The sequence below is a fragment of the Eupeodes corollae genome, chromosome 2 (assembly GCF_945859685.1).
Source record: "Eupeodes corollae chromosome 2, idEupCoro1.1, whole genome shotgun sequence".
Lineage (NCBI taxonomy): Eukaryota > Metazoa > Arthropoda > Insecta > Diptera > Syrphidae > Eupeodes > Eupeodes corollae.
In genome coordinates, this window is record NC_079148.1 from 106639778 (window position 1) to 106657886 (window position 18109).

General features: G+C 34.6%; 1 protein-coding gene across 5 annotated transcripts in view; it reads right to left on the reverse strand.

Moving 5' to 3' along the window:
* Nucleotides 1-6561: 6561 nt before the first annotated feature.
* Nucleotides 6562-18109, reverse strand: part of LOC129948441 (tyrosine-protein kinase Abl) — a 137030-nt gene continuing 125482 nt past the window's right edge. Inside the window, exons 3-10 of one of the 5 annotated variants that reach the window (XR_008781873.1) lie at nt 14325-15263; nt 13666-14252; nt 13451-13601; nt 13271-13391; nt 13115-13194; nt 10311-12370; nt 10024-10155; nt 6562-9943 (exon numbers count right to left, since the gene is read on the reverse strand). Coding sequence is in view for 4 of the 5 variants with exons in the window: in XM_056059450.1 (XP_055915425.1) it covers nt 9841-9943; nt 10024-12370; nt 13115-13194; nt 13271-13391; nt 13451-13601; nt 13666-14252; nt 14325-15263 (4328 nt within the window). In the remaining variant the exon portion in view is untranslated. Of the gene's footprint in view, nt 12371-13114; nt 13195-13270; nt 13392-13450; nt 13602-13665; nt 14253-14324; nt 15264-18109 lie in introns of all 5 variants that reach the window. The other 4 variants (XM_056059450.1, XM_056059451.1, XM_056059449.1 and 1 more) reach the window with 4 other exon arrangements.

The following is an 18109-nucleotide window of genomic DNA, read 5'->3' on the forward strand; positions in this document are numbered from 1 at the left end:
ACTGAAAAGATCGGAATGTTTATATCGTTTCCTTGTTGCTTAACGAGACGAATGAAGAAAGGGGATTTTTTAAATTATTCCATTTTGAAGTTGGTTTATTGTTTATTTTTTCTTGAACATCTCCAGAATATTATATTTTCAATATTGTCTTTACTTTATTATTTTTATATTTCGTCTAGTAAATCAATGTTGGTTTTATTTACTTTTCTATTATTTTATAAACATAATTAATTGCTTAATTTACTTTATACAATATGAAATAGGATTATAAAAAAAGGTTTTTTAAAAAGCGGGATTTATAAAAAACGGGGTTTAAGGAATGTGATTATACATATTTATATATCAGGATATCGAATACCACTCATATTTAAGACAGAAGATCAAAATTAAGATTTGTACATACGATTAAATGCCAAAATGGTTTCTAAATGCTTTGCTACCCAAAAATGAACGAAACATTTTTATTTCTATAAAAGCATTAAATTATACGAAAATTAAAACAACTTAAAACAATCCACACAATAAATAATTGTAAAAAAATTTATTGAATTCAGAAATTCGTCTCGTGTTTGTAATGCATTTTTCAAATTAATATTTCTTCCAATAACCGTTATCATTTAAAATAACTTTATGGGGTCGACGAGGCATTGACATGATAAAATTTTCGATTATAGAGGCAGAAATATTCTCCCACTCATTCTTTAAAGCTGCAAAAGAAGAGCTTGTTAAAGTGTTCAATCTCTTTCCAAACTGTAACTGACTAATTTCTCATCAGTTCTCGTTGCCGGAAAGGTTCCTAAATCAATTACAAACAAATTTAATTTCCGGCCTGAGCTTCAATGGTTTTGTTTGACGCGCGAGAATGTTGCCTCGACCCACCCTGCCATGGTTGTCACCCTCGCTAGGAAAACCCCTTTACTTGGCTTCTTCAAAACGTCATCGTTGTTTCATCCTCCTTGTTTCACATCCTCTTCTTATTAAAAAAATTAGTTCTCCATTATAATTTTAATCTTTATTTCAAAAATAATCAAATTCGAACATAACTTTGCATAATTTCAGGAGTCGCGGTTCACGGTTCGTCGTCTGACGTGGTAGATTAGCGGAGCTGCCAATCTATCCTGTATCAGACCGCATCTATCTAATAAGTGAATGCTTCTGGTGGAATGAAGCCGCTCAAGTGTGCACTCTTTAAATACTCGTCATTCGGATAGAACGCTCCGAAAATTAAATTGTTGGTCGAAGACATAGCTCTTGGAATGTGACCTTGAACGAGTTTTATCACGAAATTGTCAATTCTGTTGATTCGAGCCAAGTTGTATAGGACCTTGTTGGAATAGTAATGCACATAAGAAGATTCGGCTGTTCGATATAAGCCGGTACAGCGTCGTAAACACTGCCGCTCGAACACCCGAAACTTCTCCATCTGGGAAGGGGCAACGTTGAACCACACAGGACAACCATACACGATCATTGGCGGTATGAGGGCCATGTAGCCCTGGTCAGAGCAGCAATTATATGTCTGTCGAAATATAAATACTGATCCAACCAGATACCGAGGTATTTCACTACACTTTTTCTCGCTAATAGCTGCCCGTGAAGATCAACAATGACCTAGCCAACGGAGTGCGAAACAGAATTGTCTCCGACTTCTGGACATTTATTTTCAGTTTTCAGTCGTCGCAATATCGCTCAATCTCGTCGAAATCACGCTGCAATAGAATTCTAATAACTTCAACATTTCGGGCCGTTCTGTACGCAATTAGATCGTTGGCGTACGTAATTGTCTTTGTAAGACTACCTATCAGATCACTGGTGTAAATGCTGAAGAAAATCGGCGATTTTACTGCTCCCTGTTAGGAATGGACCTTGTTATAATAGTAATCATAAAGTATATACAAGGACCCTCTAACCATACAGTATCAAAGGCTTTTTCCAAATTAACCAGAACAGCACCTGTGCATTGTTGTTTTGATTTCTTCCATTGGATATCAGAAACAGGTTTAGACGCAGCATGAATTGTGTCATGACTCGCATTGAACCCGATCTCTTTATCCGGAATTATTTTGTTGTCCGCAGCCCACTTAGACAGAGCCCTATTGATGATCTTTTCTAAAACTTTGCTGATGCTTGGCAGAAGACTTTTCGACTGAAGATTTGACGGGTTGGAGTTGTCCTTTCCCTTTTTCGGGAGAGGATGAACCACAACGGTCTTCTAATACACTAGATAATATACACTATTCAGTGCATTATTGAAGAGGGTGGTGTATATGTCAATTGCCTCCATAGGTAAATGTCCTAGTACAACGTTGGATATACCATCGACACCTGCTCACTTTTTGTTTTTTATTGAATTGAAGATGAGCTGAAGCTCAACCTTCGTCACTAACAAGGGACTTGGTCCCGTTTGCTCGGCGATTATGGCATTTGCCAAGGAATCGTCATTGAACCGCATGAAACCGCGGTTCTCAGATCGCCATTGTGTCATATCAGGGCTCTGTTTTCCAGGTCGTGTTTGGGGCGAATGCTAACATTCACCTTGTACACTTGCTGGAAAGTAGCTCCCACCGCCTCCACTTTTTCCTTCGGATCTTCAATTATATAAAAGTCATCGTCAAAGGTGGCTTCTTCTGGATCTATTTGCGCTGTCCTGAGACTCGGAAGGTCATTGTCGTTCTTTTTCTTGAATATCTTGTTGATTTTAGGGAACATACTAGGGTCACTCGAATTAACTGACCGGATCTTGCGGTCCCAGTACTTATTAATTGATAACCTGTAGTTCTCCTTAATCAACAGATTGCCATTTTTTATTGACGACTTCAGTGTCCTAACCTCCAAGTCATGTGGGTCTGTAAGTCGTCTGTACAAGTTTTTGAGTCTTGTCAGTAAGCCACTCTTGTGCCTCTGCAGTGCGTCAATTATCGCGTTTCTTTAAGCGTCGATTTGGTCCCGTTCTTCGTACTTTGGTATTGTCCGTTCCATCGTTCGTTTTATTGTTTCGTCCATCTGTTGTAAATGTTGGTCATTTTTTGTATTTGTCAGGTTTGTGTTGTTTTGTGGGGCTTTGTCACTCGAACGAAGTTATCTCGCAAAGGCGTTGGTGAAACGAGGCCAGCGCATCTTACTGTAATTTTAAGAGTGCCTGGACAACCACGGCTACCTGTTTACTCAGATTCCGCTGCTCTGCAACCGTTTAGGATTCATGCTGTTAGTTTTTTTTTAACTATATATTTCTGGATCTTTGTCTAGCAAAACAAAGAACTTAGGAAAATCCTCCTGTGTTTCAAATCTCTGGACAATTCCATAGATATTTTACAACAATAATACATTTGGATCAACTTTTCATTATCGCAGCACGAATTTCGACACGCAGTTTTTTTATTTAAAAAAAAATAGGGTTAAGTCCGAAAAAGAAAATATTTTTTTATGACTTAAAGGTCTTTCCTCGCCTTAATATTTAAAACATGTTCTATTGAGACCCCTACTCAATTAAACAAAAAAAATTACAAGGAAATTCGTTCTGCGGTATTTGCAAAGCCGCCCATAAATTTAATTTATATATAGGTTAATATATACATATATGTGTGAGATTTCAAAAATTTTATATTTTCTGAATTTTGAGTTCCGTACTTTTATTTGGTGAGTTCTATTTATAAATTTTAAATCTTCCTTATGTAAAGTTTAAAATGACCGTATCAAACTCGATTTAAATTAATACCGGTCGTTATACTCGACGGAAGCGAAGAAAATAAGTTTAGTGGTCAATCAGGGCAAGACCAAGTATATGCTGTCATCAAAAAAGGACATTGAACAACGACGTGTTGGACAAAAAGTCACCATGGACAGCTATTGCTTTGAGGTAGTTAATGACTTTGTCTACCTAGGCACCGCTATTAACAAAGACAACGACACCAGCGCTGAAATCAAACGAAGAATAACTCTTGCAAATCGCTGCTTCGTTGGGCTTAGAAGGCAATTAAGAAGTAAAGTCCTATCTCGAGCATCTAAAATCGCCATCTATAAGACACTCATCATCCTGGTTCTCATTTAAGGCGCTGAGGCCTGGACCCTGTCCAAAAAAGATGAGAGTGTCTTAGGATGCTCGAGAGAAAAATTCTTCGGGTGATTTTTGGTCCCGTACGCATAGATGGAGAGTGGAGCAGAAAATATAACGACGAACTGTACGGTCTGTACAGCGACACTGACCTAGTTAACAGAATTAAAGTCCAACGGCATAGATGGCTAGGTCATGTAGAGCGAATGGGCATCAACGCTCCAGCCCGGAAGATCTTCGAATCCAATTGCGAGGGTCGGCGCAGTAGAGGAAGACCGCGTTTCAGGTGGCGCACGCAGGTGGATGAACCCCTCAACCAACTTGGCGTGCGAAACTAGAGGCAGCTAGCTAGGGACCGAGCTGGGTGGAGAAGCATGTTTATTGAGGCCCAGGTCTGCCCGGACTGTAGCGCCACTTTAAGTAAGTAACTATAATTCTCAACCATTTCTGTGCGCGAGTCATGTTCGAGGTGGAGGGGATTTTCGACTTCGAGTTCTGAACGCAACATGACGATAATCGACAAAACCCCGAAAATCGAGTTTTTTTTTTATTTATTGACAATTTTAATACTAAAAAGTATAAGTGTACCACTAAAGCAAATATAAATTAAAGCCCTAGAAGAACAAGTTTTATTAAGCGTACACTTTCAGAAGAGTCCAGAAGACTCCCGAATTAAAAACGACACAGTTGGATGTTTTTTAAACTTTCCAACAATTCTATAATATCAAGTTTTTGAAATATATTAAAATATTATAAAAATAATGTTGGAAATGGGTAGGTACTTTTAAAAGTTGAGTAAATAGTTAAAATGAAAGTTTGGATTCTTAAACAGCACTACAAATTAAGTCAAAAACGTATTTTTCAAAACTATATGAAAGTATCAAATTCACCAACTACGTATAGAGTCAAATGAAGAATAAACAAAATAATTAGAATTTCCAGAAACTATGTAAGATACTTAAATGATTTAAATTTTATCTAGAAGAGAAAGATTTGTACTTTCCAAAATTATCATACAATTTATTGTTAAGAGATATTTTGAGTTCAACTTAGTCTTAGAAACACGATTTTTGGTGGTTTCTAGCATTTTTAAAGGGTCATATTTTAAAAACCTGATGTGATAGAAAAATTTTAAAGTGAGATTCAAATTGAAGACTTCTTAATCATTTAAAAAAGTATTGTTTTGTTTGTAGAATAGTAAAAAAAACGTAACTTTGTCGACCAGTGTTATTATATTTCACATTTTGGTGTGGCAAAAATAGCCTTGTCCTCAACCCTTTAAAATTCCAGACGATAACTTTTACTAAAAAACGAATCGTTAGTGTATTTGATTATTGTACATCACAGAAAAAACTCTTTCGCGTCTCCACGTTTAAAGATGTAGGTGTTTATTTCTGTCCCAACTTACGAGTTTACACATCACATTAATTTTATTGTCAATAATGCAAGTTCTATGCTTGGAGTTCAATGATCCCTATGTTACTCTTTCTTTGTACAATTGCCATGTTCGTCCTCATCTTGAATATGCATCGCAAGTATGCAGTCCTAATTACGAAATGTATAGAAAACGTATTGAATCAATTCAACATAATTTCATTCGCTTTGCCCTAAAGAGTCTTCCTTGGGATGATCCTTATGATCTGCCTCTCTATGAACATCGTGTTTATAATGATTTAATATTTCTTTATGAACTCATTAATGGTGAAATTTATGCACCTTAGCTATCTTGTGTACATTTGAATTACCGAGGCGAAACTCATACATATTGACTTCCATAGAACTAACTATGGGAAGAATGAAGCTTTAAGGCGAATGAGCACTTTATATAACTTAAACTGTTCATCGATAGATTTAAATTTAAATAAGGTGGGATTAAAAGCATTCTTTAGAACCAGTGCTCCACTATCGTTAACGTCTTTATTTTATATTTTGTTGTTCTGTATTAATTCATGTTAAATGTTAATTATGTTTTGTATTTTGTGCATGTGTTAGGCTTTAATTGTTTTATTATCTTACTAACAACTAACACATGCACGTATGATGAGCCTCTTTGAAGTTTGCTATAAGGTAACTACTTTCTGAAGTGTATAATTAATGCGATTACCTTTCGTAAAATCCTTAACTCCTCCCCTAGAATGCCTTAAGAATAAAAACAAACACACATCCATTATTTTTATATAACAAAATTATGTTTTACGATATTTATTTTAGAATATTTCTTGCGGTATATTAATTTAAAATTATAGTTTATAATAATAATAATAATACGTAATTGTTATATTAATATCTTATCGAGTAGTATTTATAGTTTGTTTCTTTTTTTTTTAAATTTTTATTATTATTACTTATTTTGTTTTTGTAGTTATCAATCGAAAATATTTTAATTATTATTATACTCAAAATAGATATTTTTTTTTATTTTAATATATGTATTTATATTCGTAAATATCATAATAAAAAGTCAAAAAGAAAAAAACAAAAATCGAGCAAGCTCTACAGTACACTTATATAATGTTTTTTTTTTTTAATTTTTTGTTTAAATTTAAATTGATTTTTAAATATAATACTTAATAATTAGCTTAAAATAATAAAATTAAAACGAAAAATCAATTTCATTTTGCATAAATATCTTTGGGTAATGAATAATTTATTTGCTTATTTAGTATTTTTTTGTTGTTGTTTCTTTAAAAATAAAAATGCGAAATATTTTGATTATTATTTCTAACTTTCATATCAATTATAAGTTAGAAGAAGAAAAACAAAACATTTGATTTAAGTTTTTTCTTTTCATTAAATTTAAACAGAAAATTAAAACAGTTGGAAATATTTGAGAAAATACCGATATATATTTTTTTTAAAGTTTTATACATATGCATAATTTTTGATCAACTACATTTTATATATATTTATATGTTTTGTTGTTTATTTTACGAGTACGACTAGCATTTTGTTTATTTATATTTTAATTTTACTTCGATTTGTTGTTGTTTAAAGTGTTGTTTTATAATATTTTGATTTTAAAAACTAATCATAAAATTTATTCGTAATAGAAGAGTTTTTCAAGCAATGATTATAATATAATTATGTACTTTCATGCAAAATGCACATAAAACATATTCAATGTTACTAAAACATAATTTTTGTTTGTTTGTGTAAATTAAAACAAATAGCTTTCTTTTTTTTTCAATAAAATCAATTTTTAAATTGTAGTATAATATTGCAAGATCAAACTATACATATAAGTGTTTAGTTTAACTCATTTTTACGGTCTTGTTACATTTAGATAAACATACGTACAAAGTTTCCTTGTGTTTCTGTGAATAAGTTTGCTTTGTATTGGTATATTGTAGGATAAATTTATGTAAATTTTTGATTTTAATGATATGCTCAAAATAAAATAATATTAACATAATTATATTTTTTTGTAGTTATTACCATTTTGATTTACTGGAACTTTGCATTTCATAGTTCTAAATTATTACAAACAAATTAAATTACAAAAAAGGAAATGCAACAAAGTGTATATTAAATAAGGAGATAATATAAAAGTTCTTGTTTGGAAGTCATTCAGTTGATGGTGTGTTTGATTAGCTTGGAGAAAATATATTCCAATATTCATTTAACAACAAAAGAATACATAAGAAGTGGTTATTGGTTGATAATTCTTAACCGCTGAGATCCATTTTTTAATATCAATAATATAAAAAGAAATTTCCAAATAGTTCATGAAAAAACGTAGAGTAATATAAGTTGTGTATGAAGAGCTTTACATGCAGAAAAAGAGTTGGACGAAATTCTTAAACAATCGCGATCTGCAATTAAAACTGTTTAACATCTTAAGAGTATTCAATTTATTTAATCAACGTTGAATAATAAGAAGAATTGTAAGAGCTTTGAACAATCGACATTTACGAAACTATGAAAAGCCTGTGTAAACAATGGGCAGGTTCAGGCGACATAAGGGACCTGAAACTAAGGCAAGTTTCTAGTACCTGATTGGCCAGCTGCCAAAAAAGCCTTCCAATTAAGGCTACTTTATGGGAAAGTTTTCTGGAAAGTTATTCAAAAAAAATCTCCCTAACTACGAAGTCAAGTCAACTTATGTCAAAATGACAACTATTTTTTCATTTAAGTGAAAGCTAAGCTTTACTACTCTATATTTTATTTATTTTCTGAACAATTCCATTTAATGTTTTATGTAAAAGGGTTACTTGTCAATTTAAAAAAGAAATAAGTAATATTTCTTTACAATACAAAAGACAAATCGTAATTGACTTGTAGCTTGTCTGAGCAGAGTTTTGTAGACAATAATGTGTTTGGTAGTTTTTGTACTATGAACTTAAAGTAGAGGTTTTTGAAGTAAAGTTTTGAATTTGAACTTCATGACACTTGGAAAAGTAACTAGTTGCCTTGGTCAAATTTACGTTCAAAGAATGAAGTTGACTGCAAATGAAGTACCTTATGTTGCCCAATGTCAATAAAGCAATCTAAATTAAAATGTGGTTTTGGTGTTAAGCCGCTCAGACAACGAGTATTTTTGGTTCCAAGTTTATGAGCTTTCTTCTCATTTATAGAGGTCTGTTATTTGGTTAGATTCATCGATATAAAATATCTTACCATATGAGCTAAGAGCAATATCAAAAAAGCGTTTACGAAATTCGGCTTTACCCGAGACTTTAACATTTTTTTTTAAGATCTTAATTACGTTCAATAAATTGTGGGAACCATTAGGATAAGAATGGAGACACTCTTGCTTAAGGAAAAATAATTTGAAGACAGCAATTATGCAGCTCTATTACCAATAACATCGTAGTCGGAAACTTTTTACAAATCCACTATCACTTAATCAATTCCCAATGCAAAATTGTATAATATTTTCTAATATGAACATATTTGTTTGTTGATGGTTTTGTTCGAGATTCTTAAAAGTATTTGCCTATTTTCGTGATAAGATTGATTGTAAAAGCGTCTTGGAACATTTGTCCAAACAGATATTTAAGATGGACTAGATTTGTATTCGAGACACGCACTTTAGCTATAGCCTTTAAAAAATTCTTCTGATTTGAAAATGAATATAAAAGAATTATGTTCACCAAATGACACTCGTCCTTAAATTTCACAGTTTTAAGTCACATTAAAAACTGCTAACCCTTCCTTAGAAGTTTAGAAAAATTCTTCGTAAAACTGTATTCAGATTATCTTGCGCGACGATCATCCAAAAACAACACCAATTTGTTAATTCTGTTATAAGCTCTTTCCAATATTCAAATCCGACTTCTCAACTGAATGGTAATCTAGTTAACTTGCCAATCAAAGACTTCGACTCCTCCAGCACAATGAACATTTCACATATTCTTTTAAAGGTTAATTGTTGAATACAATTTAGGTAAATTTACGAATAAATTATCATTTTTCGAAATAATGGCAGTGTCTATTATATCATTTTGTTTCAATTAAAATACACAGAAGAAAAAGAAATCCTAGATAAAAGAACATAATTATCTAAATGAGCAAATTAAACTTAAATAATAGTGCATATTTAAATATTCATACAATCAAAATTTGTAATTTAAAATAAAAAAACTAAAAAAAATGTTCCAACATATCACAGACAAAACTATGGAACAAAATTAGTAATGTTGATGTTTTCAGTATTTAATTAATTATTATTATTATTTTTATTTTTTTTTTTTGAAGGAGCAAAACACCTTCGCTGATTTGTTTTTATTTCTTTTCTCTTTTAATTTTAATTTTCCGTTATTAATTTCGTATGCCACAATGTTTAAATGTTACATAAAAAAAAAAACAAAATTTATTACTTTATTGTGGGACATGGGAAAACAAATAAATACAAGCAAATGCTTTTTTCGCTTACTGACTAGACTCATGGGTCTGGAAATAAAAAACCCAACTCTTCAAATAATCATTCTCTTTTCTTTGTTGAGATTTATGTATATTATTTTCCACTTTACCTGTGCAATGCATTTGATATCTGCTTGAGAGATTGTCCCACATCGACCACTAATTTTTCATTATCCTGGACATTCTTACTGCCCGCCGAACGTAGACTCCTCGATTGGGCCTCCACTCTGGTCACCAGTTCTCTAAAATGAAATTTTGAATGCGGTGGCATTGTTTCATTGTCAGCAAACACTACACAATAATTTTGAAGGATGTTCAGCTTGTCACTAAGTTGAAGCCATTGTGAAGCTGAAATCGAGTTAACTGGTAGTTTAAGACTTCCCTCGAGCAGACTTACCAGCTCTAGTATACTTTCACGATTGATTTGTGTCGAAGATGTGTTATTGCTGAGAGGAGTTGTAGAATTTGAGTTGGTGTTGCCGTCGGTGTTGATCTTCTGGCCAATGGGTGTGGCGTAGATTGTTAGTTTGGTAGGTTTTAGTGGAACTGCGGGCTTACTTTTGTTCAGCAACTGGTGCTGGTCGGTTGTAGAGTCTGGTGGAGTAGGTGTTGTCCCGGTTGTTATAATTTCACTGTTCTCGTTATTGGAATGATTCTTCATTGCCAACTTTGGCGAGAGCTGTGTCTGACCCTCAGTTGGAGTGCATTCTTTGGGCTCCCACAGCTTTTTCAGACTACTAATACTGCCAGTGCTGCGGCGCTTACCATCTTCCGAAGAGTCTCCCGAGTCTGTAGCAGCAGTAGTTGAAGACTTCAACGAGTGATTGCTGTCCTTTTTATTGTTGTCTTGGTCTCCGCAACTATGAAGCACGGAAACTTCGATTTTTATTTCAGTCTTTTTCAGTTCGATCTGTGATTTAGATTTTGGCTTGGTGTGTAGCTCATTCGGATTGTTATCGGAACAATGTCGATCCGAATTGTCTTTTCTAAAGGAATTATTATAGTTTTTGGTCGTACTATCGTCCGAGTTAGTACTGTCGTCTTTTAGGGAATTCTGTTGATGTGATTGATTTTCTTTGGCATCGTTGCCATTGCTGTTGTTGTTGTCGACCTTACGGAGGCGTGATTTGAAGTCAATGATTGTATTTGAATCGTTCTGTGGTGGGGTTTGCAGTTTTTTCGGCTCTACGCGCTTAAGTTGAGCTTTGAATGTGTTTGTGTTGGACGATTCACTTTGATTTGTCACTGGGGGATGCGACGCCGACTTTGGTGCTGCTGGCTGCTTCTTATCCACTTTGGGAAGATTCATGCTTTCAGCCAGTTCAGTGACTAATTGTGACACTGGATCTACTTGTTGTCCACCATTTTCTCGACCATCGTGGTGGTGGTTGTGGTTGTTTTGCATTTTTGCTGGATTAGTTCGTTCTTTGATTTCGGCCATCAGTTTCATTTCGAGTTTTTCCTTCATGCTGCTATCCTGTTGGTGATGGTTCTCTGGGGGGCTGCCAAGAGAGCTGCACGAGTCCGTAGATGGTTCACGTTTGCGCAAGCTAACTCCAAATCTCGAGCTAGCTTCTTCGACACTCGGAGCGGTATTCGAAACGTCGTTGTTATTGATTGGCGCTGGTGGAGGAATGGGAATTATGGGTGGCGGTGGTGGTGGCGATTCGAATTCTTCGGGTGGTGGGGGCAGATCTATTGGCGGAGGTGGTGGGAAGTCTAAATTGGCTAGGCCTGATTGCTGAGCTCGTTTTGGACTATTGCTAGAACCACGGAATGAGGAGAATGTCATCATGGAGCCGTCAGTTGCAGTGCGATGACGTTGTAGCTTATTGAGACTTGCCGATGCATTGTTGGCCATTGTAACACCACTTGAAGAATTACTTCGAATCATCTGGGGTTGACCTCCTTTGAAGGTGGCCACACTGCTGGTTAGATTATTGCTGCGAGCCATTACACCATTTGTTCCTATGGCGGGGGGTGGTGGGGGCGGAACATCTGAAACCACAGTGTTATGATTTAACTGCTGAACAACAACACCGCCAGAATCTTCCAAACTATCAAGAAAAGCACCGATCCGGGCGACTTTAGGCAATGTTCCATATCTATTCACTACTCGCTTTACATTCATAACCTCCAAAGCACCCACAGTTATTTGATGACTTGATGGTGGCGTTATCACGCCAGCCAAACTATGATGCTGAGTATGATCCATTGAATGTTTGGCATGAATCGGATGTTGTTGGGATCGCTTGCTGTTGCGTGTCTCTAAACCACGATTACCCATAACTGGTGTTGGTCGTTTAAACGAGCTATGCTGAACGGGTTTCTGATGATGCCCTAGGGAATGTTGAATTTTGTTATTATAATCCATGCTGTCGCCATCGGTGTCAGCATCCGGATTATCGTTTTCCGAATCACAACGATTAGCCAAGCTGGTTATGTCCCGGGTTAAACCTAAATGTTACAAAAAATAAATAAATATATAAGTTAAAATTATTTAATTTACTAATTGGTTTCTGATTATAAAATAGGAAGCATTGCTGTAAGTATTTGTCACACAGATTGTTAGAGGGGATATCGAAATATTAAATATTTATGGATTAATGCAAAAATGCTTAAACCACTCAAAAGCATTTTGTATATATGTTTACAATAATTTCGTGCAGAGTATTAATTTATAGATAAATTATTTATGGTTTTATTTATTTGAATAAAGACTAATTAAACTGTAAAGAGTCAAGGTTTTTTCAGTGTTAAATGAATAATGTGACCTAATCAAGGCTTTCGCCTAGAAACGTGATAATCTATAAATGTTTGCGTTTTATATCCCGACTTTGTTAGATGATTCGTCATGCTTTGTCTTAAAACCCTTAAGTTTATTATAGATTAATGTTTGCCTAACTCACCGCTGAAAAACTAAGATTTAAATGCATAAGTTCTATTTTATTAGAAATCTTTTTTAACTAGGTTTTTTGTTAGTTAGTTAGTAATGCAATCTTTCAAATATTTTACTGGTTATTGAGTGCATGTTTTTTTTTAATAAATGCACAAAAACAAACATTCACACATAATTTTATGTTAACAAAAATGTAATAAATGTGGTGAAATGTTGTTTTAATCCCTTACTCAGGTGACAAATACCTCGGAATAGAATATCGATAATAAAACTACTGCAAGAAGATGATTTCTTAATACAACTACCATTCGTATTCAGTTCTTCAACGAAATTTTTCCCATCGTCATCACGGTATGTTGAATCCCGGCTGGTAGACAGCAGGCTTAAAAAATGAAAAAAAAAAATACATAAGATTAGACCAAGTGAACACTTTTAAGTGATAACTAATGACCGCATACCTCGTTCTCTTTGGTGGAGCGGGAGCTTGTTTTCCCTGCTTATTGGTGGTTCGTCGCATTTGTACATTACCCTTGCCTTGGCTGGAGAATGTACTCAGTTTGGTGGAGGTGGAGCCCGTTTCTAAAAGAAGAATAATAAATGTTATTTTTCATTTAACTTTTTTTTAAAATATTATTTACCTGATAGCGGTGTGCTAGCTTGTTGATCATGGTGACCTCCACTACCTCCGCCACCACCACCGCCCCCCATCTGCGGCTTTTTTCCCATTTGTGGGGTGAGGGTTTGTGAAGCATTTAATTGTTTCTCAACTGCTTCCGTAATCGATGATTCCTATGAAGCAGACACAACCTAAGAATATAAAAAACAACCGTCCGCTTCACATCTTCACACTCACCTGAAACATATGTTCCAGAGCATGATGGATACTCTTGAAAGTGGGTCGATCTTGTGCATTCCATTGCCAGCATTGTCTCATTAGGTCGTACACCTCGGGCGGACATCCCGGTGGTCGTTCCATGCGATAGCCTTTTTCTAGCTTATGAAATACATCGGTTAAATCGATTCCAGGATAAGGAGACATTCCATATGTGGCTATTTCCCAAAGAAGCACACCAAAAGCCCACACATCAGACTTCGTACTAAATTTATTATAGGCCAAGCCTTCCGGTGCTGTCCATTTAATGGGAAATTTAGCTCCCGCATGTGCTGTATAAGTGTCATCACGCATCAATCGGGCCAAACCAAAATCGGCCACTTTAACTAGCTTATTATCTCCAACAAGACAATTACGTGCCGCCAAATCCCGATGGATGTAGTTTCGTGATTCTAAATAGCTCATTCCCGAGGCAATTTGTGTTGCCATATAGAGAAGAGCTACTGCGTCTAGTGTTTCACGGCCGGCGGATCGTAGAAAGTCCAACAAGTTGCCATGGCTCATGAATTCTGTTATGATATAAAATGGAGGTTCTCTTGTACATACACCTGTTAAGTAAAAAAGGAAAAATGGTTTTAAAAAAATTGAAATCCTAAAGTAAAAGAAAAAATATTCATTACCTATAAGTTGCACTAGATTTGGATGTTTCATCTCTTTCATTATGGCAGCTTCTTCCAGGAAGTCTTTCAGTGCCATTGTGTCCTCTTTGAGTGTTTTAACAGCCACTGTATTGCCATATCGCTTCCAAATAGCTTCGTACACTTCTCCATATTGCCCTCCACCCAATTTATGTTTCATCACAATATCCGTACGACAAATCTCCCATTCATCCGGTTCGGGGCTCAATGGAAACACTGTAGGTTTATTTTGCTTTGGTGCAGGATACAATAATGGTGTTATCAGTCCATGGCCTTCGTGTGGCACGCTATGATGGTGCACCAATTCGGCCAAAGTATTAAACTTAGCCTCAGCCGTTACGTATACTTTGCCATCAGAGTCTTCCGAAATGCGATAGTGATACACTCGACCTTCATATCTTAAACTTATACTCCTCTGACCTGGTGAGCTTTCACTCTCACGCACCAAAAAACTTCCATTTATTCCCGAACTTAATAAATATTCGGCCGCATTTCTGGATATTGGTCCGTGATACCATGAATGCTTTTCAAGCGAATTCAATGGTGTCACATAGTTCGATGGCACCCAACCGACATTCCCCGAATCTGAGTGGGCTTCACACCATTCACCTGACTTATTGTATGACAATATTCGGACTTGTTCGCCCTTCTTCAGACTAAGTTGATTCTCTCCACCAGCTTGGAAATCATAGAGTGCAACAAATAGCTGCGGATCATCCTCCTCTGGGCCGGGTGCTAGTAGATTTTCTTTCGATGTCCATCGGTGGGCCGATTCAAAGCCTGAGGTCGTCGAACTTGGGCCCTGACTGTGACTTTGTGCATTATGCAACGAGCCATCCTGACTCTGGGCAATTAATTCAGCTTCCAGTAGACTTGATCCGGGCGGTATGTGTGGCAATGGACGTGACTGCAGGAGGGCTTCTGTAAATATAAACAACAAACATTTAATCCTTTATTCTATAGTTTATCTTGATAGAGAGGGAATGAAAGTAATAAATCGATAAGGGATGTTGTAGATATATTTCAAAGTCAAAAGTACATTCAAGCTTTTGCAACTTTGTTTTTTTTTTAATTTCACTACGATTTGTAGTTTTCAATGGGAATCAGAGTAGTTGGGGAAATAGGTATAACGTAACAATGCGAAGCATGGAGGTGAAACTCGTTTGAGAGTTTCAGTTGAGGCGTGTAATTATATATCTTTTATAATAATCAAGAAAAATGTAAACGTTATATCTTTTTTGTGTGGATACTTGTGTATGTAGCATTTAATTGTTCCTGCGTAGTGATTAATACGACATCTGATTTCTTATCGCGCAATAAAATAAGTGCGGTAATGCGTTGGAAATGTGTAATTGCAGCTTCAGCAGGAGTTTCATTGTGGAAGAAAAAAAAAGAAAACAACTCTTTGTCGGTAGCATTAAACTATTTGGAGAAAGATTATTATGTTGTGTAGTCAAGATGTATTTATAGTTCAGTTAGGTTAATTATAATGGTTTTAACATAATGCGGTGGATAAAGACACAGAGAGTGTTTTTGAGTTAAAAAATTGAAAGTGTAGTTTTACGCTTGTCCTTCGAATGACCATGTCTAATGACTGAATGGGTTCTGATAAAAATCAGCACAGACTTGATTATGGCTTAGGGTAGGTCACTGCATAAACTTTGTTTTGTTAGAAAGATACAGCAATGGAAGTCGGCGGTTGTATAGTTTTTTTTTATAAAGATATTTAAAGAAGAAAGAAGGTTAATTATGACGAAGTTAATAAAAATAATGTTTTAGTTGAGGGATGAACGTATTTTAAAACTTTTTCCAAGCGTTTCGAGACAATTTTAATTCCTGTTTTTGTGGTATAATACATATCAAATATTGTTCAGGTTCAGACGACAAACGGACTTAAGGTTGGATCAGTTGCTAGCATCTTAAGTATATTTAAGCGAAATAAAACTACTATTAATTGAAGTGTACATATATTCACAATATCAGTTGATCATGTTATTTCATTCAACTGAATGCTAAACACGATCAGTTTAAATCAGTTAAATCATAAAGTCACTGCGTTGATGTTGCAAGTGCAGATGTTTTTGAGTTGAATGTGTCTTACAACTCATTATGGCGTATTTTGCAATTCGTAACTGCATCTTCGTTCTTATAAAGTTTAAATTTTGCAAGACCGTGTTTACGCGTAAGATCTTCGAGCTCAAGACACAAGTTATTGTCGGCAACTTGGCCCGAAAATTACGTAAATTATGAGTTGTTAAAATTACCTCAAAAGAATCACATGCTGCAAATTTTCCCGAGCCGATAATTTGAATGTTATTGTTTTACGCACTGAATGGTAAAGTTCAAACTCTATAATTAAATACAACTTTAATCGAAAATGTTTGTTTTATTTAACTTTACTTTCGAATCAATGAATTAATGAAACTGTGTAATTGAGTGTATAGTCAATCAAATTCTGGTCGCATGAGTTTATTTTTTGGCCCATTGAGTCTGAGGTTAAAAATTATGCCAAATGAAAAATAACTTCGTATTGAAAACAATAATGAGATAAGTGATTCGAAAATCCAATCTGGGGTTTTCTTTGGAAATTTTGATTTTAAATTTTGTGTAGAATTGTTCTTTATTTTAACCTGGAAAGTAATTTATTATTATTATTTAATTTATTAAGCAAAATACCAGCAACTTACAAGGGACTTGTATGTTATTGGTAAGTAGGTGGTAGAAATGGCAGTCAAAAGCAACTTTCTCCATTAACCGTGTTCATACCATAACTTGTTTTGAACTACGAATGAGTAGGAATAGGAAGCGATATTAAAGATTGGAAAAAAGCACTCTAAGCGGGTCATGCATCGCTAGAGGAAAACTCATTTGGAATCCCTTAACAAACATTTATTTATGTTCGTCTTTCAAGTAACATGACTATATGGAGATTACAATTAAATCAAATAATAATAAGATTTATAACAAATTTAATAAATTTCTCTTAATATTTAACCTACTATTATTACTATTATTAAAATCAATTAAAAACTCAAATTCATTAAAAGCAATACAGGAATCAGTAATTGGACTGTGTTAGGCATAATTTGTACTATGAAAAGGAACATGTAAACAATTTCCATCTCTAGGTCGCAAACTACGAGAAGGTACGTAAATTTTAAACATTGATAGCAAAGTAAAACAATCTATGTTAGACTTCAAAACATCGAAAGCAAAGAGTTTTGAATATAGCTTTCTTCTCTGCACTAAATAAATTAATTTACACTTGGTCTCATAAGGTGCAATATCTGAGTTTCTAAAAACCTTACGTAAGGCGAATTTGGTAACTCTTTTCTGAACTTTTTCAATCCTAAGGCTACTTGATTGAGTAAAGGGATTTCATATAACGTAACAATACTTCAGCAAAGGTCTGACAAGGGATAAATAAATTGTTTTTAGAGTAAACGGGTCTTCAAAAGAGTTAGAACTTCTAGATATAAAACCCAACATTGCGCTAACTCTAGAAATAACGTGGGCAATTTGAAGCGAAAAACTCATTTTATAGTCAAAGATAACTTCAAGATCTTCTTGTCTTGTTAACCTTTCTTATGGTTATTGTCGATTTTGTAATTGAAACTTAATGGATCTAGTATTTGAAGGATGATTGCTAAAAGTTGTTAGCAAACGCGTTACAAATTTCTAGAGTTTTCGCTAAGTTATCTTTATTACAAGTAAAGTTTAATGGATAGCTATCAGATTTTCGTTTTATATTTACAAATTTCAAAAAG